A 27,606-nucleotide genomic window follows, 5' to 3' on the forward strand; every position below is an offset into this window, starting at 1 on the left:
CTTAATAACATAAGTTTAATAGTTTTGGGAGTATTTTGCTGAGATTTGTTACCAGTTTTAACACACACAGGATAATTACTGGGCCTATATTATGGTTCATGTTTTCACAGACGGACTTCTTGGTTTAGGGCAATGATGGCTACCAGGCCAATGGTGAGACAAATAGTTTTGTATTGATTTTGAAATGAGTTTCTCAGGCATAGTCCAGTGACAGTGAAGCTTTGAAATAAACACATCATGGTTTTGAACTTAGCTAGTAAAATGTACCCTTTTTCTAAAGAGTAATATAGTGACTAAGACATCAGTAACATAGTTTGAGGTCAGGTGATACTCTGTAGGGAAGCCTGCCAGGCAGAACTGAAGTGGTCCGAAGTACACGTTTTCAGTTTTGTGTTGCTACCATAACTGTGACATGGCTTATGTCCTCATGTGCCAAATTAAATATGGGAGATAGCCAGCAAGGGGATAGGAGCTGCCACATTTATTTTATCCAGCTGGGCACATGCTCTACCCAGTGCTGTTCATTGGTGGAGGTTGGTGCATCTTAGGTTTGCTTGGTCCTGGTTTTTCTTCCACTGATTATTGTCACAATGATCCATGGCCCTTAGAGGGAGATAATGATGTTTAGGAGACTACTACCCATTGCTATGCCGTGATCCTTTATTAATCTGTTTTCATCATGACGAGATAGGTTATTTTTAGATCCATCATTGCCATCTAGAGCACTTTCATTTTCCAGTAGGATCTTCAGTCTCAGTTAACTCTCCCAGGGTTCTCAGATAGCATTTTCTGGGCTAATGCAATGGGTGTTGGAATGGAGTACAGTTTTCTCTCTCAACATGTGGCTTGGCTGTGTGGCTCCCTGAGCAGCTTGGTGCAAGAGAATCACAGAACCCCATTCCTTTTATAGATACTTGACTTGGGGCTCCCTGATAGCCTCACAAGACTTCCGGGACTGACTGATACTTTTGAGGTGGTTACTCTCCCTTTTCATATGAAAGGACTTTAGAAACTTCAGAGACCTCTCAACCTCCTCTTTGCAGGCAATTAGAGTGGTTTTAGGCTTGTCAGTTGTTAAAGGTGCTGCTATCTGGTAATTTCTGTCAAGGAGAGCCATAGCTCTAGTTTCCTTCTGTACTAGTGGGGAAAAAAAGTTAAGACTTAAAGAGACTTGAGAATATGGAGGGAACAGAGGAATGCTTTCTATAGGCCCTATTATTATTTTAAAACAATTTTTTTAAAATTGTGAAATACAAGGTGTTAACCTTGGGGTTAACACCTGGTTTCAAAGTGGATTCCTTTGGGGATGCCACCTGTTGCTTACCAAGCCATTCTCAGCTCATGGATTAAGGGATAGGCTTTGCTTGGGAATTCCCAAGCAAGAGAAGAGGAGGCACAGGTTTCCCATCCTCCCATTGTCACCATGGCAAGGTGTGTCAGGGCCTGTCTCTGGTAGAGTGGCTTCCCGCCCCCTTCTCCCAATGCCCTTTCTTTTTTTTTTTTTAAAAGAAACTCTATATTCTTTTTTATTTAAATTTTTTTTTATTTTTGGCTGCATCGGGTGTTCATTGCTGCACGTGGTCTTTCTCCAGTTGAGGTGAGCAGGGGCTACTCTTCGTTACAGTGTGCGGGCCTCTCATCACGGTGGCCTCTCCCGTTGAGGAGCACGGGCTCCAGGCACGCGGGCTTCAGTAGTTGTGGCGCATGGGCTTAGTTGCTCTGTGGCACGTGGGATCCTCCCAGACCAGGGCTCGAACCCGTGTCCCCTGCATTGGCAGGCAGACTCCCAACCACTGCACCACCAGGGAAGCCCTGCCCTCTGTATTTATCAGACAACTGCAGGAGCAGACTTACCAGTGAGGAGATAGACAAACTGCCTGGATACCAGGTAGTCTGTTATTTGGGTGCCAGCTGTCTCTAGAAGTTGTCTCAGGATGCCAGATGCCTAACACCTGAAAACTTGGGGGGCCTATAGGATGATACACCTGGAGGAGGCAGTTGCGGGTCCTATGGGAAGTTGAGCTTGGTCCTGTGCAATTTAGGGTCAATTTGTAAGTTACACATGCGCACATGCACACACACGCACACCTGTTGGGATTTTGATTGGAATTGCATTGAATCTATAAAACATTTCAGGAGAATTTACACTTTTACAATATCAAGTTTTATCCATGTTATGGTATAGCCATTTCTTCAGGTCTTCTTTGAGGTTTCTCAGTGAACTTTTACAATTTTTCCCATAGAGGTTTTACATATCTTTTATTAAATTTATTCCTAGATACCTGTTTTTTTATGTAATGATGTTTTAAATATTCATTTTTTGTTTATTGTTGCTATATAATATATCCATCACTTTATTTCTGCAAGTTGATGTTGAATTCAGAGATTGTGTTAAACACTTACTAATTCTGATATTTTATCTGTAAACATTTTGCCCATTTCTTTTCAATCCTGTAGCTTTCTTTCTGTTTCTTGCTTTACTGACTAGGAACTCCAGTGTAATGCTGAATAGAAGTGGTGATAGTGGGCATCTCATTTTGTTCATAATTTCAAAGCGAAGTCTTCATCTTGTCAGTATTTGCTGTATATATAGTATTTGAAGTATAGCAAGTTTTTGGGTAAATATTCTTTATCAAGTTAAAGGAAGTTTCTTCTTTTTCTAGTTGCGAAGAGTTTTTAGTCATGAAAGGGTGTTAAAATGTATCAAAAGCTTTTTCTCCATCTCCTGGGGTAATCATGATTTTTTGCCTTATCATTCTAATATTGTTCTTTAAATATTTGTGAGGATACCTGCTAAAGCAGTAAAGTAATTCCAGTCCCAACTATTTTATTGCACGTGTCTTTTAAAGGAAATAAAAGGCCATAAAAATATTGTTCTTTCTCATATGTCTTATCTTCAGATGAGTTCTATGAAGTGTTTTGCTGCTGCTGCACATTTCTTTTACAGTTTATAGAACTGTTTATTTTTAGTTGCTCTATGACGTCAGGAAATTGCTGTCCATATCTCCTAAGGTTTTTGAAAAGTGATGATGCAAGGACCAAATCTCACTGTACTCGCCTGTAGAATGTCTAAAGGTGTCTTCCAACAGCGGACTTTCTTTCAGTGGGATTTCAAGCTTACCTTTGCCCTCATGTAGAGCAGTTGCTAATTCAGGCATATCTTCTATTGATAGTAGAAAATGGTCTTTTACTCATATAGGCAAAGGACCAGTCATAATACAGGAGGAATGTCACCTTGAACGCAGTCCTTCTTAATTAGTCTCCACCTTAAGTCAGGAATTCCCATCAGGCGGTTACACTCTGCGTTGGGTTGTCATGGATAGCTGCCCCATTCCCCTAAGCAGTTGTGGCTGGAGTAGCAGGCCTGTGTAAGGTCCAGAAATGACTCACTTCCTGCTGCCCTGGCAATTTTTTTCTAATCTTGAGATTTCTTTCTCAGCTTCTAAATTATTTTTGTCAATGTCCTCTTTTTATTACCGCTGCTCTCTTCACCTCTTCACTCACCCTTTCTTCCTGTCTTAAAGGAAGGTTTATTCCATTCCATTTCTAGAACTAAGTCCTCTTCCTATCTCTCCCTAATATGCAGCATAATCTCGGTTCTTCAACTCGTCTCCGAGGTGTCTTTATTTGCTCCTTCTCCTATAACTACAAATTTCGCCAGATTGTCCCAATCTCTTACAGAATACAGCTCTCCCCATGCTTCTAGTGCTCCTTTTAACTGTCGTTTCATTTCCATTTCATTTAAGGTAAACCTCCTCATGTGTGAGTGATTTATACCCAGTCTTGCATTTCTACTTCGTCTGTTCCTTTTCTGGAGCCTATAGCCTGGTTTTCACTTCTACCCCAAATTCACTGATTATTTCCTAATTCTATTTGCCAATCTTCACCTTCTTTAGTGTTTCTGCAGTATTTGATGCCGTTGATCATTCCATGAAGCACTGCCTTAATCCTTTTCCTACCTTTGTTTCTGTCACATAGAACCCTCCTGGTTCTCTTATTCTCTTCCCACCTTCTACCAGTAAATTATGATGTCAGTCATCTCTCACTTCACTCTTTTCCCTGTCCTGCTTCTATCTTAGATCTCATCTGTTTCTCATACTTAAACTATTATCCACTTAGGTAGTTCGTGAATTGGTATTTCTAGTCCTGATGTGTGGCCTGAGTCTTATTTTTCCCAACTGCTCGAAGACATTTCTTTCTCATTTCATTCTAGTATCTTGTTTCTTCTTGCCACTTCTTATCCGTAGCCAGATTCAGCACATGTCTCCTGAAAACTGTTTCTTCCCTTAGCTTCCCTTTTCCGGTGGTGCTACCAGTATTCTGTGTCATGTACACGCAAAACCTTTCCTCCTTCTTCCTTGCCCCCAACAGCCAGTCAGTCACTAAAACCTGTGCTTCTTTCCATAGAGTCCTTCTTATATCTTGTGTTTAGATTCACTAGTTATTGACATTGGTCACACTTGCTTTTATATCTCTCTAGATACATACTTTTTTCCTGAACCATTTGAGAGTTAGTTGCAGACATCATAACTTTTCAACCCTAAATACTTCAGCAGACCTCTCCTAAGAACAAAGACATTGTCTTATATAATATGTTGTGCATAATTCTCTAATATACTTAATTACAGCATAATTAATTATTAACCACAACATAACATTCAGGAAATTTAACATTAATATATACTGTTATCCAATATATAGTTCATATTTAATTTGACCCAGTAATGTCCTTTATATATATATAAATTTTATAATCCTAGTTTCAATTATGAGTCAAGGAGAGCCACTGTCTTCATTTATGGTGTCTCTTGATTTCAGTTGTGTCTGTTGGGTTTTCTAACCTTGTTTTCTCTTCATTCAACTTCCTGCACACTGGAATTAGATTCATTTTCCAAAGCACCCTTTAGACTAGGTCCCTTGATCACAGACCTGTTTTGGTCCCCCATTATCAAGCTTTGACCCCCTGGCCAGGCATTCAAGGCTGTTCACAGTTTGTCCCTATTCTGTCTTGTCCTCACTTACCATTATTTCTAGCCAGATACCTTCTGCTCTAGCCAGAGTGGACCAGTCTTCATCTCTTTGTAATTCGTGCTTCAGAGCCTCTGCCTGAATTGCCTTTCAACATCTCTTTGTAATCCAGTCTGTCATTCAAGCTCAGCTCAAATCCTACCACCCTAAAGCTTGTCCTGGTTACCCTGGCCTGTCATCATCTCTGTGGACAATATGTAGTGCTATTTCTGACCTTATGTACCTTAGTTTATGTGAGTTTGTATGTTTTCCCTACTTGACTAGACTGTTCTTTTCTTTGTGTTTGCCCTTGTCTCCCTCCCTGGATCTAGTAGCATGGCCCCTTTTACTGAGTGAGCTGTCTACAGGTGAGTGTCACTAAAGAGTTCTCATGTCTCTAGCCTCATAAGCTTCTTCATGATTTAAAATGCTGCAGGTTGGAATAAAGTTTGATTTCATAGGCTCTGGCATAGTCCTCAACTCTCCAGACTGTGCCATTTGGAGCTTATCTTGCCTGGGGCAGTTGGTTCCCTTCTGTTTTCAGAAATCCCCCAAACACAGCTCAATTTCATGGCTGAGGTGGGTATTGGTGTTGATTTTGGTGAATTGAGTTTTGTTCAAAGACAGTCACGTGAGTAGCCTAACATTCTGTTCTACCAGTGCCTCAACAGCAAAGCTGGATTTGGAACTCAATTGGGCTTTCAAGATTTGGTCATCAGAGTCATGGTTTAGTGCCTGTGTCAAGGGAATTCATCCAGCCTTTTTATAGATTTCAGTCTGCAATGGGCTGTCTCAGGAGATTTGGAACGTATGCTTTGGAGCAGGTCTGAGCCCAAGAAACCCTGTAGTATGGAATTTAAATCTCTGCTAAGTATAAGCTGCTGAAATGGGAAAATGCTGAGGGCTCAAAATTGAAATGAACTGTTGAGACCTAAGATGAAAGGATCATAAATAAATGATGGTGCTTGTTAAGTGTCCCTTCTGGGAACAGAGGTTGTGATAAGAAAGCTCATTAATGCCCTCCACACCCCAGTGATGTTTGAAGCAGATACCCTGATTTCTGTTTCAGAGAATGGAGGAAGAGTAAAGGACACACGTTTTGTGTGTTTTTAGTGAGGAGGGAGGAGCTGTTTGGGCCTAAAAGAACAAGACATTCTGTTTGAGTTTTAGTTCTTGTGAAAGGTGATAGTTGGCATGTCTAACCGTCTCTAGCTACCTGTGTTTCTCTCTGAATGCTCCCGAGAAAGTGGAGGGGAGCCGAGGCCTGCCTTTTGTCCCATCGCATTCCAAGCCCTTCTCTGCTGAGACTTGAGAAGAATTTTGTAGCAGAATATTTTTCAGAGGCCAGTATCTTATTCCCTCGGGACAGCTCAGAGATTAGCAATAATGATTTCTTAAATTTCTAACATTGCTATACTTTGTTTTAAAAAAAGGAAAGAAAAGCTCAGACTGCTCCAAACTATACGTAATATCTGCTACAGTATACACTCTCACTTTCCTTTGCGCTTGAACTTTGCACTGCTTCAATGTACAGTCTCATTGATTGCCACTTGAAATTACAGAGAACCTTTTTGGTTTGTTTAATCGTTCCTTATTACTGGTTTAGGGTATTAGGATGATACTGTACACAGAACAGCAAAATTTGACCTTTAGAGCTGTTTGTTATCCGGCCTTTTCAATAAAACCTAGTGTTTGTCAAGACTGTAGTGATAGCAAAGCTTATTACCAATGATGTTACTTGGTTGTGTTGCAGATAAAACAAATTGTGTATCACCTGGATTGCTGATGTGTAGGTGCCCTAAAAGGCTGGAATTGAGATTCACTTCTTGCTATTATTATTTATGATGCAAAAGAGGATTGGCCTGCTCTGAGATAAAAAACAGAATTTCTTGATCCCCAATTGAAAACCCTTTGCCAGACTTGGTGTTTGTATCAATCTAGGTAGACTAGGTAATAACATAACTCCAAATTTTCAGTAGCAGAAAGGTTAATTTCTCACTCAGGCTGTGTAGCCGTGGTGTGTGTCTGCTAACTATAGTCACTCGGGGGTCCAGGCTGATGGAAATCTTCATCAACGTGTACTTTTCCACCTGGGCGCTTAAAGTGTGTTGGCTCTTAAAGTGACGCATCCATTGCACTCACATTTCATTGGCCAAAAGCAAGTCACATGCTCTCACTTAAAGGCCTAGGAAAGTGCAGTCCTACGGTGTGCCCAAGATGGGGGAGAACCTGAAATAGTTTTGAATATTACTAATGACTACCACAGTTTTGTTTTGTTTTGTTTTCATTTATTTTCTTAGAGGCAAAACAAATCCGACGTATGCTTCAGTATCAATTTATAGGTGGAAACTTAGAAATTTTAGTATCAGAAAAATCGAGGAACACTTGTAAAAAGGAAACATGATTGAATCTTAGGAAAAGGCATCTCATGTAGCAGCTTTTCAGTTTCTCTAATGAAATACTTGGCATTTATGTCTTATATGCTTCCCATATGAATTTAAGGTGGTTTACAAAATTAAAATTCCCTAATAGAATAAATTGCTTCCATATCTGAGAGGCAGGTTCCTCTCTCCTTACAGAGGCTTCCAGTTACCTATCCTTACCTTGATGGCTTTCTGACCTTGGTAAAGTACTGATGTCTGTTGAGAATGTTTTTGTCTTTTTTTCTCTGATTATCAAATAGCAAACATTTATTAATGAGGAGGCCACTGTGTTAGATATGGAGATACAAAGATGGAAAAGACAAATATTCTGTCCTCAAGAGGTTCATGGTGCAACTATAAAGATGGGTCACATAGAGACATTCCTGGGTCTTGGACTAAAGCAACATTTTTGGAGAAGGAGCCTTAAGTTGAATGCAATTTTTTAGGAGGCATGTTGTTATATGAGGGAGCTCTCATTTTGTACTACTTTTTATAGCAGTGATCACAAGCACTGCATTTAGTCAAATATATATAGTATATCTGCATATTGTACTTCATAAAACTAAAATGTATATACATTATTTATACAGAATAACATAGTGCCTAATCGTGAGCTCTTTTATTTAATGATATTTAATCAGAGGTAGAGAAAGAAGAATGGAACTTTAAAGAAATAGCTGTTTCTGGGGCAAGTCTCTGAAATGGAGGAGGGGCAGGATAGATGGTGGCCCATCTATAGCTTTTGCCTGAGAGCCTAGGTCCTAGATATGGAGCATGTTGGGCAGCAGGTGTGACGGCCCCAAGTCAGGTAGCTGGAGAAAACCATTAGCAACTTGAGGTAGAAGATCACTGCCAAGTGAGAAGAGCAGTGAGGTCTGTATGAATTCCTGAGTAGAATACAGTTAGCCCTCTGGATCTGAAGGTTCCACATCTGCAGATTCAGCAAACCTCAGACTGAAAATACTTGGGGGATAAAAATATTCCAGAAAGTTCTAAAAAGCAAAACTTGAATTTGCCATGCTGCCAACTATTTATATAGCGTTCACATTGTATTTGTAACTATTTATGTAACATTTACATTGTATTAAGTATTATAAGTAATCTAGAGATGATTGAAAGTATATGGGAAGATGTACGTAGGTTATATGCAGATACTGTGCCGTTTTATATAAGGGGCTTAAGCATTCACGGGTTTCAGTATTTGGTGGCAGGGTCCTGGAATCAGCCCCCAACAGATACCATGGGTGGACTGTAATCATTCAAGGGGAGGGTAATCATAGAAAGGGAAATTAATGTTGATTGGGCAGCTGCCAAGTGCCGGGCATTGTGCTAGGTACTTTAAGCCCAGTCATCTTTAATACAGTAGATAGTAACATCCCTGTGTAACAGATCAGCAAGCTGAGGCTTAAAGTGCCTAAAACTTAAACAAACAAACAAACCAAAAAAAACACAAAACATGTTCTTTCCACTCTACTACAGAATTTGAGAATTTAAATGCATGAATATTATAATAAATATGATATGTAAAAATTTACAGAATTTGTTGACTTCTGATTCCAAAACCAGAATTGCAGGAGACCACACAGTAGGAACAAAGGCTAAAGGTATGGCAGGGGGTAGGGAGGAATGGGAACATTAGGGGTGAAGGCCACCGGAGATTGGGAACTTTGCATAAACTGCCGCTAGACAAAGGGTCTGCCAGCTGAGGCATTAGTGGCATTTTGGGCAGTGCAGTTGTTCATTGAACTGTGGATATCCCTGACCCCCTCTACTAAATGCTAGTAGGTCCTCTGCCTGATACATTTCCAAATGCCCTCTGGGGTGGGAGCAGTGCTATCCTAGATGAAGAGCACTGAGTTAGAGTAGGGTGTGTGTATGGGATTAGGCCGAGAGAAGTTTGAAGAAGTAGATAATGGTCAGACTGTGGAGAACCTTGTCCTCTGTTTCTAAGTCCAATGTACACTCCCCAGTGCCCTTTTCACCAAGCAGTTTTGATACTTCCTCATTCTTAAAGCATTCTTTGTTTCTAGTTTTAGGTTTTATCTACCTTTCTGGCCATTTCATCTGGCATTTTGAGCTTCTTACCTCTTAAATGATCCCTCTTCTCTTTTCTTTTAGACACTCTTTTCTTAGGAAATCTCACACAATCCCATGACTTCAGTTATCTTTCTGCTAGTGATTCCTAAAGTACCATCCGAACTCACTTCACTTCAAACTCAGTTATGTCCAAAACTGAATCTCTATCCCCCTGTATTTCCAGACTGACAGTTCTGGAAAGGTTTTAGGAAAACTTCTTGGCATTCCCCTCACTGCCCATAGACTGAAATAGATGTACTTGTCTTGTTTCCACCCGAGCACCTTCAATTACTTTTGCCGTGACATTTAACACAGTGTGTTGTTTTTGCTTATTTGCCTGTTTAAGAGCACACACTCCAGAGCCTGCATGTCTCGGCTTGATTCCCGGCTCTGCCGCTTAAGAACCATATGGCTTGTGCCTTAGGAATTTATGTGTGGACAGGAAATCGTGATAGCACCTAGCTTATATGGTGGATTTGAGCATTAAATATATGGAAAGTGCTTAGGACATAGTAAATATTTATTTCATTCTTTTGTTTGTTTACCCCCCCCCCCCGCCACCTCCAGATACTGTTAAGGTAAGGATCAGACTGTCTCGCTCACTACTGTATTTCCAGATATTAGCACAATACTTGGCACATACTGGTTATTCATTGTTGAATTCATTTGTCCATCTACTACCAGTGAAATAGTTAATCAAAAATTCCTTTCTTCATGAATCTTATATCTACTAGAGGGAGACAAAATAAAATAAATGTTAGGTGGTAATAAGTGCAGGAGAGAAAATAAAGCAGGTTGAGGGGTGGGTAGGTATGGCTTGATATTTTATATAGGGTGCTTAGGAAACGCATCCCTGATAAGATGGCATTTGAGCAAAAACCAGAAGAAAGTAAGAGAAGAGAGAGATAGATTCTTCCCTGGAGAAGAACATTCCAGGTAAATGGAACAAGTCCAAAGGCCTTGGGGCTGGTATAGCCGAATGGAAGTGAGAAAGCAGGGGGAATAATAGGAGATGAGGTAGGGATGGGGAAAGAGGAGCGGAAAAGTCATCACTGCCTCTGGAGAGGGGAGCTAGGTAAGTGTGGGGACTAACTTTTCAAAAATGTTGTACCATGTGCATATATATATATAGCTTCTTTATCACCCTGGGTCTTCTAGGTCCAGTGCACTAAAGAAAGAGTACAGCCCTCTCTTAATGTAAGCTTTATACAGTAAACAGTTTAAATTGCTGTCTCCTGCTCTGAGGCAAAGTCTGAGCTTGAAGCTAGATAAGTTGTAGATTGTCTACACAGTATCCCTTCACCTTTGCCTAGGAACGGTGATTAACTCCGGAGTACAAGTGGGAGGGCCAAGGGAGTGTGTGCACAGTAGTGGTAATGGCCCAGAGTACACCTCAGGACACATTTATGAGTCTGAAAGCACATCCATCTAGATTGGGGAAAACAATTTGCTACATTGACGTCTTGGTCATTAATGAATCTTTGTGGCCTTATCTGCTTATGACCCCAAGAATTAAGGTCCATATTCTGTAGAGAACAAGTTGCTCCATCTGTTTCTGAAGTTAGCCAGGTCTGTACCGTGAGACATTTTTAGCAGGTTAGGGCAGAGGGATGCCCAGACCCATCCACCTGCAGTTGAACTCCTGATAGCACTGAAGGGAAGTCATCCTGTCAAAGCCTGGAGTTGAGCACTTCCTGTTTTTTTGCCCAGTCACTATAAAGTGCATCCCTTTAGATTTTCAGAATCAATATATCTGAATTTACCCTAGAAGAATCATGTTAATGTTGTTTAGAAACCTCAGGGAAGGAATGGAAGGTTCCTTGCTGACTGGGCCTGACCCCCTTGGGCTTTAAGACTGCTGCTTCTTTTCCTACCTACAGAATGAGAGAAATGGGCACATTCCACACAGGTCTGTCCCTGGCACCCTGCTGGCTTTCTCTTTTTACATTCATCCTTGGGCACTCGTCTGCTTTGATACAGATGGGCGACAGATCTACATCTCATTCTGACCCAGGCTAAAGGCTTGTGTTTATGGGAGTGTACAGCACCTTTCCATCTGGATGACCTGCCATCACTTCCAACTTAGTGTACACCAAACCGCTCATTTTCTCCTACTTTCCTCACCTCCTCTCTTGCCTACCCCTCACCCACTTACCCACTCAGCTGTGGTCTTCTCTTCTTAACTTTCCTTATTCTGTCAGCGATATCATCTTTCTTCAAGGCATGAAATCTCGGATGTGTACTTTGCTTTCTATTTCCAAGTGGTCGCAAAATGGTATTGGTTCTTCTTTCAGGGTCCGCTTCAGTCCCACCTCTGCCTTTCCTTCTCTTTTCCTTTCCCCTTTCCTTTCCTTTTCCTTCCTGGGTAACTAATATATCAGCTCTAGGTAACTACAGCAGCTATATCCAGTATTTCTCCCAACCTTTTTCACTCAGTCTAATCTTCCATAGAAAACATTTCTCCCATTTTCCCTTCAGTCTACATTCTTCCTTCTGACCTCAAAGGATCTCTGGATTGTGGATCCTCTTGTCCCTCAGGCTGTCTCTGCTTTGGAACGGAGACCCCTCAGGCCAATCAGACAGTCTTCCTCTGTTTTTCATACATACCTTGTCAATTCCCACTTCTTTGCCTTTGCCTATGCCTTGTCTCCACCCTGAAATACCCTCATCTTCTCCCTAACAAGCTTTCAAGATTTCAGCACCCAGTTCAAGTTTTACATTTGATGAAGTCTTCTCTGAACTCCAGTATTGTAGGTCTCCAAGTTATTTGTCTTCTTACTCTTGCTTTAAAGTTTTTATTCCTAATTGTTTCCAATAGGTTTTAAACTCTTGGAATAGTGTCAATATGTAATAGTTTGTTAGTTATCTGAACAGTACAGGGCACTCAAATATAGTTGGTAGGTTAATTGTTGCAGTTGATTGGTTGTCCAAATTTTGTGTGGTTTTTAAATTTTTTTAATTTTCAAAGCACTTTTCAGATATAATGTCTGATTAACACAGCTAGAGGCCTTTTTTTTTTTTTTTTTTTTTTGCCGTATGCGGGCCACTCACAGTTGTGGCCTCTCCCGTTGTGGAGCGCAGGCTCAGCGGCCATGGCTCACGGGCCCAGCCACTCCGCGGCATGTGGGATCTTCCTGGACCGGAGCACGAACCCGTGTCCCCTGCATCGGCAGGCAGGCGGACTCTCAACCACTGCGCCACCAGGGAAGCCCTAGAGGCCTATTTTTAAAAACTAGATTCTAATTAGACCTCAACTTTCAAGGTTATGAGCTGTGTACACCCACTAGTTTCAGGGCATACATCAGTCTATCACTTAGCTTTGCCTTTGCTCCCTTGGGAGATAACATCTGGGTGGACTCAGGAGGAGCCCTGTGTTCCTTGAGTGGGATTCTGCCTGAAGTGGCTTCATGGGTTCTGGCTCTACTAGATTCTAACTTTGTGACTTAGGCATCCCTCCTAAAGACCTCCTTGTGCCTCAGTTTCTTCAGTTGTAAAACAGGGATGATACCATATTTAATTGATTCTTAGACTCCCTTTTTTGGTAATATTAATAACTTTACATATCAAATCCAGATTTGTCTTACAGTCAATGGCATTTCACAGTTTAATTAGCATTTCAACATTTTCCTTTTTAGTGATACATAAAATAATGGTGTGATTTATAATCAAAGAGTCTTGGCATCTACCATTCACGGTTTTTTTTTTTTTTTTTAATTTTTTTTTATTTTTTTGCAGTATGCGGGCCTCTCACCGCTGTGGCCCCTCCCACTGCGGAGCACAGGCTCTGGACGCACAGGCTCAGCGGCCTTGGCTCACGGGCCCAGCCGCTCCGCGGCATGCATTCACGGTTATTTTGAGGATTGGAGTTAATGAGTAACTGCTTAGCTCAATAAATGATGATTTTTGTCTTTATTTTTACTTTTTTCCTACAGTTCTCTCTGCCTTCAATATTACCCCCTTAACTTCACCCTTTACACACCTGCCTAATGACATATTAAAAGTGTGTTTTTGACTAACTCCCTCGTTTGAATTTTTCAGTGGCTCTGTATCCCCCCATAGCAGTGATTCTTCTTCTTCTTTTTTTTTTTTTTTCTTTTTTGCGGTACGCGGGCCTCTCACTGTTGTGGCCTCTCCCGTTGCGGAGCACAGGCTCCGGACGCGCAGGCTCAGCGGCCATGGCTCACGGGCTCAGCCGCTCCGCGGCATGTGGGATCTTCGCGGACCGGGGCACGAACCCGTGTCCCCTGCATCGGCAGGCGGACTCTCAACCACTGCGCCACCAGGGAAGCCCTATTTCCTGCATCATTTTATTTTATCTTTAAATAGGTATGTCAGGTAAGAACTCTTGTTCTCCCCATTTTACAGATGGAGAAACTGAGCTTTAGAGCTAGGATGCCTCAGTTTCTCCAAAGTCTCACAACTAGTAAGTGGCAGAGACAGAATTCAGACCCTGGACTCTGGTTTCAGAGCCTGCACTCTCCACACAGCTATACTCCCTTAGTGTCCTCTCCTGCTTTAGCATCCTCAATGTGGTAAGAATGTATTAAGCTCATGTTTTGTTAACAGATAACCAGCCAGAGAGAGGATAAAATTCAAGAGAACAGAGCCTGGACCATTTTCTTTACAAAGTGTTGTGCTTAGTATTTGGGACCAATATTGCAAACAGGCAGGAAATGAGGGAGGATGAAACAGTAGACAAAAAAGAAAGTCCTGCTAGAACATTTTAAAAAAATTACTTCACAGAGAACTCTGACTCATTATAGGAATTTTTTTTTTTAAGGAAGGAGTAAAATGCAATGAGTATACTTGGCTACAGTCAACAATACATACTCAAGAGCACAAAACAGGACTTCCCTGGTGGCGCAGTGGTTAAGAATCTGCCTGCCAATGCAGGGGACACGGGTTTGAGCCCTGGTCTTGGAGGATCCCACATGCCACGGAGCATGTCCATGCACCACAACTACTGAGCCTGTGCTCTAGAGCCCGTGAGCCACAACTGCTGAGCCCGTGTGCCACAACTACTGAATCCTGTGCGCCTAGAGCCCATGCTCCACAACAAGAGAAGCCACCACAATGAGAAGCCCGCACACCACAACGAAGAGTAGCCCCCGCTCGCCGCAGCTAGAGAAAGCCCACACGCAGCAACAAAGACCCAATGCAGCCAAAAATAAATAAATAAATAAATTTATTTTTTAAAAGAGCACAAAACATAAAACCAGCAAGTGAGTAATCCTTTTTAAAGAAGAAGAATTATTTGGAGAGCATAAAGAATAGTTTTTTGTTTTGTTTTGTTTGGAGACTTTACCATGATTTTTTTCTTTTTTCTTTTTTAATTTTATTTATTTTTTGGCTACATTGGGTCTTCGTTGCTGTGCACGGGCTTTCTCTAGTTGTAGCAAGTGGGGGCTACTCTTCATTGCGGTGCGTGGGCTTCTCATTGCAGAGGCTTCTCTTGTTGCAGAGCATGGGCCCTAGGCACGTGGGCTTCAGTAGTTGCAGCATGTGGGCTCAGTAGTTGCAGCGTGCAAGCTCTAGGGCACACGGGCTTCAGTAGTTGTGGTGTGCAGGCTCAGTAGTTGAGGTGTGTGGGCTCTAGGGCTCAGGCTCAGTAGTTGTGGCGCATGGCCTTGGTTGCTCCACGGCATGTGGGATCTGCCTGGACCAGGGATAAAACCCATGTCCCCTGCATTGTCAAGCAGATTCTTAACCACTGCACCACCAGGGAATTCCCTGAAGAATAGTTAATGAGTTACTGAGTGATTTGCCATTTCCCTTGCCTGGATAGCTTCTCTTCCATTTACTGGTTAGTTTAAGGCCCAGCCTTGTCTAAAATTCCACAGCATTTTGTACTTGGGTCACAGTCTTCCTTTTATTATAGTTAATTCCATGCATGTTTTATCTTCCCTCCTTGACTAAGCCCTTTGAGGCCAGGGTCCAAATCTTATCTTCATTTCTTCCTTCCGGCTTTAACATTCTGTGATGTTAAGCATATTTAAAGACAGATATTGATGGGACTTTGCTGGTAGTCCAGTGGTTATAATTCAGCACTTCCAGTGCAGGGGTCACGGGTTCTGTCCCTGGTCAGGGAGCTAAAATCCACATGCCGTGCTGCGCGGCCAAGGAAATATTAAAAAAAATAAAAATAAAATAAAAATAGACATTGTTACAGATCACATTCTTTTAGTGAAAATGAGTGAATACTTGAACGTAATACATTATCTTGTTTGTGGGGGTACAGTGGGCTCACATATACATACTTAGTATATACAGATTCATCTCTAACCATTTGGCAAGAAGAAAGAGAATTAAATTCTAAATACAGAATGATTCTGTCCACAATTCTACTCCCTTAGTCTGTGCCTGGAATGAGTGTGAGAGGGAAGATTTGAATCCGCTCTTCTTTGCCTCTCCTCTCATGTGCCTGTCATGTGCCTCCCATGAGCATCTTACTGTGTTTAGAGTGATTTTAATTCTTAAAGATACAATACAGATTTTCAATCTGTGTGGTCCCTAAACAACAAGCCAGCCACTTTACCTAGTACTTAACTGAGGACAAGAAAAAGTAATCAAGAGGAAAGACTAGCCAGGTTGGACTGCATTGGTGATTTAAGGGATTTTGGCTATGCATAGTTTCCATCTTACTTGGTGACTTTAGAACTTAAACCTTATATAAGATGAGATTCCACTATTTTCTCATTTTTTCATTGTGTGATCATGTGAGTGAAAGAGAAAGACAGAAAATCAAGGGCTAGGGATTGGGTCTTATGGAATTTCATGACAAGACATCTGGAGAAAACTGTGGAAAACGTCTAGTCTAAAAACCAAGGAAGGTCATGAAAGTGGTTCAGGAGACACTAATAGCAAGGAAAAGAGAAAAACAGAACTTTACAAAGCAGATTGCTTTCTTTGCCTGCTCTCTTTACTTTAGCAGAGCATACCAGGTTTCTGGAAGGCATTTTTATGCCCTCTTCCCCTTTTCATTTCTTTCTAAAATGGGTAATATGGGAACTAGAGACTTACTTTGGAAAAAATGACTCTCAGATGATTTTCTCTTCCCCTATCAGTACTGAGTCCACTTGGAGCATCCTCCTATCCTTTGGCCTATTAATAGCCACCACACCCTCTAGCATAGACAAAGAGATGATGCATACCCCATCCCACCAAGAATCTCTTCCCTCCTTACTCTCTGGAGGCCTTTCCTCGGAACTGATGAAACCAACCAAGCTTTTTGACTTGGGGTAGAAAAAGTTATTAGCACTTAGATTTTATATAGTAGACTAGATATTTTATTAGTGATTAACAGTTCTTTTTTAAAACTTGAATGTTGCAATATTGACATCCTCCTGTTCCAGTACAAGCACTGTGACCATGCTCTTTTGTATTTGATGAGCATTTTATTGTCGTCTCTGTGGTAATAGTTGTTTTTTTTTTTTTTTTTTTTTGCGGTATGTGGGCCTCTCACTGCTGTGGCCTCTCCCGCTGCAGAGCGCAGGCTCAGCGGCCATGGCTCACGGGCCCAGCAGCTCCGCGGCATGTGGGATCTTCCCGGACCGGGGCACGAACCTGTGTCCCCTGCATCGGCAGGCGGACTCTCAACCACTGCGCCACAAGGGAAGCCCCGTAATAGTTGTTTTAAGAAAGATATGAGGGACTTCCCTGGTGGTGCAGTGGTTAAGAATCTGCCTGCCAATGCAGGGGACACGGGTTCAAGCCCTGGTCTGGGAAGATCCCACATGCTACGGAGCAATGAAGCCCATGTGCCACAACTACTGAGCCTGCACTCTAGAGCCACCAGCCGCAACTACTGAGCCCGTGCGCCACAACTGCTGAAGCCCGCGTGCCTAGAGTCTGCTCTGCAACAAGAGAAGCCACCACAATGAGAAGCCCGCACACTGCAACCAAGAGTAGCCCCCACTCGCCACAACTAGAAAAAAAAAAAAAAGCCCGTGCACAGCAATGAAGACCCAACGCAGCCAAATAAAAATAAAAAATAAAAATAATAAAAATAAAAAAAGATATGAGAGTATGGATACGAAGTGGGGATGTGAGCCCTTGTCTTGTGTGATACAGCAGGCTTTCATCCTCCAATGCAGAATACCTGGAGAGGGATTGATCTAGTTTAGAGATTTCTGTGGATATGATTGAGCTTGGAGTGTGGTGAGTGTTGACATGTCACTATCCTTTCTGCCCGTGGAGTTCCACTAGATGGGTTCCTGCCATCCCAATATAGAACTGCATTTTACTATAGAAACAGTATTATTCATGGTACTTAGTTGTAGATGCAGGGGTGCTTTATGGTATCACATTCTAGGTAACATGGATTTGAGTCAGCTTTTGTGTCCTGCTTGCATGAGAACCTTATTTATTATAAATATAGAAAAATACACTGTAACTTTAATATTTAAAAATAAACTTTTGGAACATAGCCAGCAATGTCTGGAGACTGTATTTTTACTGGAGGAAAAAGAGTGATGTTTGTTATCTTCAGGCTCCAGGTCAGTTTGCTTTTAGTGATTGCTGGAGGACAGAGGGAACGAAAAGTGCCCAGTGAACTGAGAAGCTATCTTGAGACTGAAAGACAAGACAGGCAGCTCTATATAATCGATGGATCAGTTTATTATAGGGTAATTCACTCACAGGGTGGGATCAGACAGTGATCTGGAAGCATTTGCAGCTACACTCCACACTGCCGAGGGGCCCTTGGGACAGTTTCATAGTTAACCTAGTGTAGGGGGGTATGTGCTTGGAAATGGGACATGCATTCCTAAGTCAAGATTTATGAATGGGTTACTGGTCTCATGGGTAACCAGGTATATGTCAGCAAAGGTCTTCATCGTTGTTTGGGAACTAACAGAGCATAGAGGCCACCTGGTCAGAATGATTATTAAACAATATCTATTACATACCAATCCCCTGACAACAGAGAAGTGATTACTGCACAGTACAGTCCCGGGTAGGATCAGCAGAAGGACAGGAGGAACTGTATGTGCCCAAGATGGCATCAGTTATGCTAACAGCCATAGACAGTGATGGCTTCTGTTGACCTGGGATTGGATTCAGAACTTTTTTATCTTCAGTGAGAAACATAACCAAGGATGAACTTTTGAAGATCCTGGAATCCTCTATTCTTGGACAGGTTTGTTGAAACTGACTTGTCTCCACCCCCTGTAGTTCCAGAGCTGTGTCCCTAAGGAGCACCTCTGTCCTCGAAGTGACACTTTTATTTTCCCTTTTAGACTGTATCAATCCTGACACGAAACGAGCAAGCTCATTTTAACCCACTTTTATCTGTGGAGGTTAACTCTTGTGTACCAGGCAGTTAGAGTGTTCTTCTCAGTGCCAGAATGGGAAGCCAGGCCAACTCAAAAGGCCTGTGTCTCCTCAAAATCAGAACTTGTGAACCAGATGAGCCTCTTTCATCCATGCAGCCAGATTTATGAAGTACCGCTGTTACGAAGCACAGTGCTTGGCACTGGAGACCCAGAGAAGAATATGACATAGATTTTGCCTTCAAGGAAAATCATGGTGGAGGAGAAGAACAGACAAGTGAAAAATATGACAGTGCACTGAATTGAGTGCCTCAGGAGAGATGCATACTAGGCACAGCAGTATCACTGAGAAGAGGGTGATTATCTTAGCCTAGAGAGGTCCTTAGTCTTTCTTGAATTTACTCGGCCCAAGTCTTAAGTATTCATCACCTCAAATCTTGGAAGAATGGTTTTGCAGTCTCTGATTTTTACAGAACTGCTTAACAGGATCAGCATGAAGAATGGTAGAAGGTAGTGAGGGTTAGTATTAGCAATTCTCAGCAGAGTCATCAGCATTACAAGCCCTTGTTCAATTAGAGAAGTGCTTTCTTTCCATCAGGAAGTCCCAGCAGGTTAAACAGTCATTTAACTCTCTCCTTCGATGCTTCCCAGTGTTATTTTCACCTTTCTGTGCATTTTCACAGTGGAACTGCTTACCAAGCCTTTGTTGGCACAGAACCTCTGATTCAAGCTCTTCAGAACAGGAGAGTCACACCTTCCAGGAGTCCCAAAGCTGTACCTAAGCTCTATTGAATGCTCAGCATGCACCAGATTTATTCTTATTTCATCTGTTAGTAAACTGGGTCACAGGAACACTTCCTGAGGGAGCCCAGGGTACAAACTTATAGGTCTGTATCCTGATCAGGACATTTCATATTGCCTCTAGGGAATGAGATGGGGAAGGTCTCAAACAGTTAGCTTATACTGACAGAAAAGAATACAGGGGCCACATTGGATGCCCAGTGGATCCAGTTATAGAAGCAAGTACCTTCAACAGAGGGAGGATGATGTGACAGCTTCCTGGAAAAGAAAAATGAAGGAGACAGATGTCCAGATGTGTGGGGAGGAGAGAATAGAGTCTCGATAGCAGGTTAGATTGCCTTCAGAGGAATAGACATCTTGACTGGTAATCATTCCTACTTTTTGACTGTTTTGAGGGTTGTTGTTTTTCTCTTTAATTAATTTACTTTTTAAATTTTGGCTGCGCCAGGTCTTAGTTGCGGCATGTGGGATCTTTCTTGTGGCATGCGGACTTCTTAGTTGTGGCATGCATGTGGGATCTAATTCCCCGATCAGGGATCGAATCCAGGCCCCCTGCATTGGGAGTGCAGAGTTTTACCCACTGGACCACCAGGGAAGTCCCTTTAAGGGGTTTTAAGAGACAGAATTATAAATACCAACTTTCACTCATTAAAGTGTGGCCATAAATTTATGTATCTTGATCTTGTAAAACACAGTTTCCAACCAGCATTTTACCTGTTAACATTTCAGATTCATCACCCAAAGTATTTCCTCTGTTGCCTTCCCCTCACATCAAGATAACCTATTTGTTTATTAGGGTTATCTTAATCTTTTTATTCAGATTAAACTCTTCCCTGTTGTGATTACTCTTGGGTCAAATTACCAGGGGATTTGCCAGGAACTAAGAAATCAGTAGCACTTTTGTTTAAACACTTCTGAATGAATTTTGCTAGAGAGCTATGAATTACTATTACTTGATAATTGATATTTGTTCAGTGCACACTGCGTTAAGCTGGGTTTAGGGCTCTTGAGGACCTTTACCTCTTTGCTATCTTCTATTCTTGTGGTTTTTATTGCTACCTACATGACTCAGGTTTCAGATTTCTTTTTCCCCCATATCAGTTGGTTTGTTGGTTTGATCCTTTAACCCTCAGTGTTCTCTGAGGTACTTACCTACATTTCTGCTAGCATCCTTAAGATCAGTCCATCAGTCAGCTCCTGTCATTTAACAGAACCATTCTTTGTGATCTCTTTTTTCTAGGTTGTTTTTATTTATTTATTTTTTTTTCAGTACGCGGGCCTGTCACTGTTGTGGTCTCTCCCGTTGCGGAGCACAGGCTCCGGACGCGCAGGCTCAGCGGCCATGGCTCACGGGCCCAGCCGCTCCGCAGCATGTGGGATCCTCCTGGACCGGGGCACGAGCCCGTGTCCTCTGCATCGGCAGGCAGACTCTCAACCACTGCGCCACCAGGGAAGCCCTTTTTTCTAGTTTTTTAAGTACATGAGTTTGGTATTGATTCTTGGCTGCCTTCTCCCCACACTCATGCTTGGCAACCTCCAGCTTTCTCAAGGCCCCTCTATCTCCACTCAAAGAAATATCACCCATCTTACATGGTCCACTTCCTAGTCAGTGGAAGGAAGTCTTCACTGACTTGTCAGGTTAACATGGGCAGCTGGTGAACTAATCCCTAGTTGCTCATCCTTTGCTCATTTACACTGCACGAGTCACTGTGCTTACCAAAGGTCAGTTGTGATTGTTTCAGACCTGTTGATGCTAGTTATATTGGTATTGTAAATAAGTAACTTAATTAATAATATACAACTAAACCATGAGTGAGGAAAGAGACTTGTTCTATGAAAACTTAACTTGCTTTGGAAAGGCAAAGTAACTTGCATTGGAAAGGCAAGTTACTTAAAAAAGGAAATGAAGTTGAATTAGGTTTGGACAGGATAACTGTAGGAGACTAGAGGTGGAGGACTCTTAAAATCTAGAAAAATTCTGTGCTTCCTGTTTCACAGGAGTCTGAGTTCTCCCTCTCCTTTAGAGAAACTGGAAATTGTGGATGATACATTATGAGTGAATTTTATACAAGAAAAAAGGCATAGATCTCTCGCTAGCAGAAAAGATCTTTTGGGCTCTACATCAAAAATTTGATGGCTCTCAAGGTAGTGTTTGTAGCAGATGATTATGGGCTTGGACATTGGGGAAGAAGTCACAATAAAAGTCAAAATAACTTATCTTTATTACATGAGTTGTCGGTTTTAAATGCTATCCATTGAGGGTAAGGAAAACAGTGTTATTATTCTGCCTCCCTCTTTTTTTCCCCCGTCTTCCTAATTTTTGGCTAGCTGTAGCTTTCTACATTGTCAAAACATATAGCATGGGCATTCTGTTGTCACTCTAATCCCATTTGTCTTAGTCCTACCATTAAGGGGATTCAGTGCTAACCGCCAGTCTTTCTGCCACGATTTTTCCAGTCACCTCTTGGTTAGCAGAAGTGTTTTCTTCTGTAGATTCCTCAAAAAAGACTCATGGGAACAATATTTCCTATTCTGTTACTCTTGATTGACAGTCACCTAGGTGTGAAATTCTTGGGTTACCCTTTGTCTCCTTGGGAAGTTTTGTAAGTATTGCTCCTTTTTCTGCTAGCATTGAATTTTACCGTTGAAATTTTCAAGATTTTGTCCCTCTTTTAAGTGATTTGATCTTTTTGCCTGGTTGCAGAAATTGAGAAATCTTACCTTCAAAGTCTGTCTTGGCACTGACTGTTCTGGGTCAGTTTTTCCCTGTGATACAATGTGCCCTTTCGAGAACATCTTGAATTATATTTTTACATCATCTTTATGAACTGAGTCTTTACATATTTGTTGTTTCTATGTTACAGTTTTCTTTTATGCATATGTTATATCTCCTTTGCTGTCTTCTGTAACTCATTTTCTCCTTATTCCTTTTAATTCTTTTTTCATTTCATTTTAGTTGCTTTTTAAAAATTTCTCCCCTTTTTGTTCCTCCCTATATTTTCAGCAGTCTCTCCTGCCTTTTCTTCCTTCCAGTTTCATCTTCTTTTCTGTATGTTTTTTCCCTTCCACTTATGTCTTCTCTTCTTCTTGTCTCCCTGCCTCTCCCATAAACTCTTGCACTTCTGCTTTGAGCTCTTGCTTCATAGTTTTTTTTTTTTTCAGTTTTGTAAAGTATTTTATTACATTTTATCTGCTGTATCACAGCATTTTTCTGGTGTGTAGTCTTAGTCTTCCCTTTGGGTTTCCTAATTTTTTTCTTGTTTCATCTTTATATAGATCCTGTGCAGATTTCATTTTTATAACTCATCTTTAAATAGGTGAGTTTTTCAGGAACCAGCTATTTGCAGGATGCTTGTTTAGGGGAGGTCCCAAGTCTGTGTTCCAGGCTGGCTGCAGTTGTTCTCATGATTTCAGGTTCCGGGTGAGTTCCTTTACCCTTTATTTCTACCTAGCCAAGAGAGGTGGGTGTCTGCAATTTTTCCACCATGCAAAGGCTATCTTCTCCGCTGCCACAGAGACTGGCTTTGTGAGGCAAATAGAGCTTGTTTGGGTGGTTTCTCATTTAGCCCCAACTCCAGGTCCAAGGAAGTTCCTGTCTTCCAAAAACAAGGAATCTGTTTGGTCCCAGAGGGTGTGTTCTTTACCTACAAAAAGTATATTTTTGCAGATCTTCCTGAGCTCTCCAGCTCCCGTGTCCTCTCTCAGTAGCATCCTTTCTTCTTCTCAAAAGGAAAAGAGCCCTTGCTTGAGCTCCCTGTTTTTGACAGCTTTTACACCTATTGGTGCCTGGGATTGTGGTTATCTCCTTTTTTTTTTAATGTATTTATTTATTTTTTAATTTTTGGCTGTGTTGGGTCTTTGTTGCTGTGCGCAAGCTTTCTCTAGTTGCGGCGAGCGGGGGCTACTCTTCGTTGTAGTGTGCGGACTTCTCATTGTCGTGGCTTCTCTTGTTGCAGAGCACAGGTTCTAGGCGCATGGGCTTCAGCAGTTGTGGCATGCGGGCTCTAGAGCGCAGGCTAAGTAGTTGTGGCACATGGGCTTAGTTGCTCCTCGGCATGTGGGATCTTCCCGGACCAGAGCTCGAACCCGTGTCCCCTGCATTGGCAGGCGGATTCTTAACCACTGTGCCACCAGGGAAGCCCTGTGGTTATCTTCTAATTTTGTTGAAAATGGAGTTTGCATTTTTATTTATTTCTCCTTTTTTGCACTTGAAACACATTTTGAATAGCATTTAAAAATTATGACTTCATGATGCAGTGTTCAAATCAAAAGTCTTAACTGACATTATCTATTAACCAACTGCTGGTCCCCATGATATCCTCTGTTAGGCCTTTTACTACACCTTCTCCATAAAGCCTCCACCACCACACTGTCATCCATCTTTTAAGCACCTGAAGCCCACGGAAGATGCTTCACTGAAGATGCTTTTCAGACTTATGAAAAGCCTTTTATTGGGCTTCCCTGGTGGCGCAGTGGTTGAGAGTCCGCCTGCTGATGCAGGGGATGCGGGTTTGTGCCCCAGTCCAGGAAGATCCCACATGCCACGGAATGGCTAGGCCCGTGAGCCATGGCTGCTGAGCCTGCGCATCCAGAGCCTGTGCTCTGCAACGGGAGAGGCCACAACAGTGAGAGGCCCGCGTACAGCAAAAAAAAAAAAAAAACAACCTTTTATTCATTCAACATGCCTACTCCACACTGGGCATTGTTCTAGGCCTTGGGGATAAAGCATGGAAGACTTTCTACTAGACCTTTGACACACCCTGTTCAGATGAAGAGGGTGGAAGACTTAGTTTGGGATTTTGAGGAGGGAGTATGGTGGAAAGGGTAGAACATGAGCTCTGGAGTCAGACAGACCTAGATTCAGTGATCAGTTCTGCTACTAAATATGTGACATTGGGATAGTTTATTGACTTTTCCATGTATCGTTTTACCTCAGATGGATGTTATAAAATTAAAATAAGTTACGTATAAAGTGCTCAGCACATAGTAGATGCTCAACAAGTACTACTTCCCCCATGAAAAAGGGGTTCATTAAACAAAGGGAATAAATACTAGGAGTACTGGTATAGAGACCTATTTTTTAAAATTGTGGTAACATTTACATAACATAAAGTTTACTGTCTTCATTTTTAAATGTACTGTTCAGTAGTGTTAAATGTGTTCACATTTTTGTGCAGCCCATCTCCAGAGCTCTTCATCTTGCAAAACTGAAACTCTATACCCATTAAACAACACTCTCCGTTCCCTCCTCCCCTCAGTCCCTGGCAACCACCGTTCTACTTTCTGCCTCTATGATTTTGACTACTAGGTACCTTATATAAATGGAATTATACTATATTTGTCCTTTTATGTCTGGCTTATTTCACTTAGCATAATATCCTCAAGGTTCATCCATGTTGTAGCATGTTTCAGAATTTTCTGAATAATATTCCATCGCATGTATATTCCACATTTTGTTTATCTGTTCATCCATTGATGGACACTTGGGTTGCTTCCTACTTTTGGCTATTGTGAATAATGCTGCTATGAAGATAGGTATAAAAATATCTCTTTGAATCCTTCTTTTCAATTCTTTTGGGTATAAACCCAGAAGTAATATGGTAATTCTATTTTTAATTTTTTAAGGAAACACAATACTATTTTTGGAAGCCTATTTCTTGATGGGGAAGTATAAACAGTGTAGTCCCCCAGGGCATAATTTTAAGACCAGTCTTGTTTAACATTTTGTAAATTATCTGTATATGAGAGTTTCACTATTAAATTGCCATTGCATATAGATAATGAAATAGTTCATATTGTGTAAAATTTTAAAACACCTCATGTGAGTGTATATGTAGACATAAAAGTGGTTAATAAGGCTTAATTAATGTAAGCAAACATATTTTATTTGTATTTGAATGTATGCTTTATTACACTCCCTCCTCGAGGTCAGAAGAAATACCCTAGTTACATCTGTTAGTGTATTCCCCTCACTTACTATGGGCAAAATATGGAGAACTGATGTGTCAGAAAACTTCATGTGTCAAAAATACACGTGCACAAACTTGCAGAGATGTCTTTTTTCTTGACTGTCCATAGCCTGTGGAGTATATTGGCCCTCAAATCCTCCATAGTTTAGTCTGGACTTTACGCCAATAGGGTCTCAGCTGAAGACAGTTTTTTCCCCCAGAGATATTTGATCATGTGTGGAGACGTTTTTGTTGTCACAGGTGAAGGAGTGCTACTGGAATCTAGTGCGCAGAGCCAGGGATACTGCTAAACATGCTGCGATGCACGGGACAGCTCCCCACAATAGAAAACCCTCCAGCCCCAGATGGCAATAGTGCCCAAGTTGAGAGACCTTGCCTTAGACCCAAACTACCTTCTCAGCATCATCCTCAGCCTCTCTTTTGCATAAACCTGACCTTCTAGCCAGACCCAGGTGCTCCTCAGACCATACACCAGCTGAATTGCTTCCTCCAGTGCCTTTCACCTGAAATCCTCCTCCCTGCTTCTCTGATGGCGGACCCAGCTTCAGTTCTCTCACTGTCTCGGTGAAACTGGCTCTGGTCTCTCTAGCCACTGCTCTCTTCCTTCTCTGACCTCCTGTAGGACTATCCCACTAATCTGGCAATTGGTTAACAATACAAAGTGGTACTTGCTCTCTTTCCAACTTAATTGAAAGTGCTTTGAAGGCCATGTCGATAGGACTTGATTTGAAATATGAAGTACCACCCCTTACATACCCCAGTGGGCACCTTGACCCACCTGGGGCTTCCCATGGCAGCTTTCCTGCCACTGTGGGATAGAGTGGTTTAGTCAGCGCAATAGTCGGCTGTCACAGCAGTCTGAGACTCAGCTTTGTTGGGAGAAGTACTAGCTAGATGGAAGGCCCACGTGTGAGCCTCATGACCAAAAAAGTATTCACCCTGAACATGGTTTCTTATCTAAAGCTGGAAGATATGGGATGAGGACGGGTGCCAAGAAACGGGCCTGTTTTGCCTCCAGCAGAGCACAGACTGGAGGATCTTATGAAGCCTGGGGGATAACATATTTCACATGGAAATGTGCGTGGACAGGAATTGTTCTGTCATAGCTGGACTGACTTAATGCCAGTCGGTGTTTATGATGATAACACTAGTAATGAAAGGCATCATTATTTTTTTAGAACCCAATGTGTGCCAGGCACCGGGTAGGTGCTTCACACAGGTTGTCTCCTTCAGCCCTCACCACAATCCTGGAAGGAAGCTGAAGCACTGAAAGGATGATTTGCCCAAGGTCACCCAGCTAATAACAAAGAGCAGAGCTGAAATTTAAACACAGTCTAACTTCAAATGAAGCCTGTGCTCTCAGCCACCACCTTGGGTGTAGCCAGGCCCTTCTGCACTGCTTTTGAAAGAGATTTGTGTCTTGATATGCCGGGATGTGGGGGGGAATCCCCTGTGGTCTCTGAGACATTTGTTGTGAATCAGGTGCCAGTGTCAAGTATGACCACCCTGCTGCTACAAGAAAGCCCACAAGGTTTCCTTTGGGTCCACACTGTCACTCCCACAAAGGGCTCTAACCCTTCTTATTTTTGTTTCCCCTTCAGGTGCACTACATTCTTCAGGAGGTGGTGATGGGTGGGATGGTGTTGGAAACAAACATGAATGAAATTGTGGCTCAAATTGAAGCTCAGAACAGGCTGGAGAAATCCGAGGTGAGATGCAGCTGTAATTTTGCCCTGGCTGGTTAGAGAAGACGTGGGCAGAAGGAGGAATGGCTAATGTGTGGGTTTGGGCTGCTGTGGATCCTTAGCAGGGTTTTCTACTCATCCTCTTTCTTCCTTGAGTCTGTCGAAACTCATTGGTTTGAAGGCCAGCCATGAAGATTAAAAAGGTAAGAAAAAGGCTCAAAGTGTGAATGTAAAAGCCAGGTGGCACGGGAAGGCAAACAGCTTCTGGCTTGGGAGGTTATGGCCAATGTTTGTGGTTTCTAATTCCTCCTTCAAAGCCACGTGTTCCCTGGAGGGACCCAGAATCCCCTTCTCTGATTCCAGTGTGGTTTCTTAA

At 42.0% G+C, this 27,606-nt stretch overlaps 1 protein-coding gene across 2 annotated transcripts in view; it reads left to right on the forward strand.

Moving 5' to 3' along the window:
• Window positions 1-27,606, forward strand: part of AP3S2 (adaptor related protein complex 3 subunit sigma 2) — a 62,354-nt gene that overhangs the window by 28,209 nt on the left and 6,539 nt on the right. The window contains exon 5 of one of the 2 annotated variants that reach the window (XM_079912425.1): window positions 27,147-27,254. In XM_079912425.1, coding sequence (XP_079768551.1) covers window positions 27,147-27,254 — 108 coding nt within the window. Of the gene's footprint in view, window positions 1-13,241; window positions 13,613-27,146; window positions 27,255-27,606 lie in introns of those variants that run through there. The other variant, XM_079912426.1, reaches the window with a different exon arrangement.

This window comes from Stenella coeruleoalba, assembly GCF_951394435.1.
Source record: "Stenella coeruleoalba genome assembly, chromosome: 2".
Taxonomy (NCBI): domain Eukaryota; kingdom Metazoa; phylum Chordata; class Mammalia; order Artiodactyla; family Delphinidae; genus Stenella; species Stenella coeruleoalba.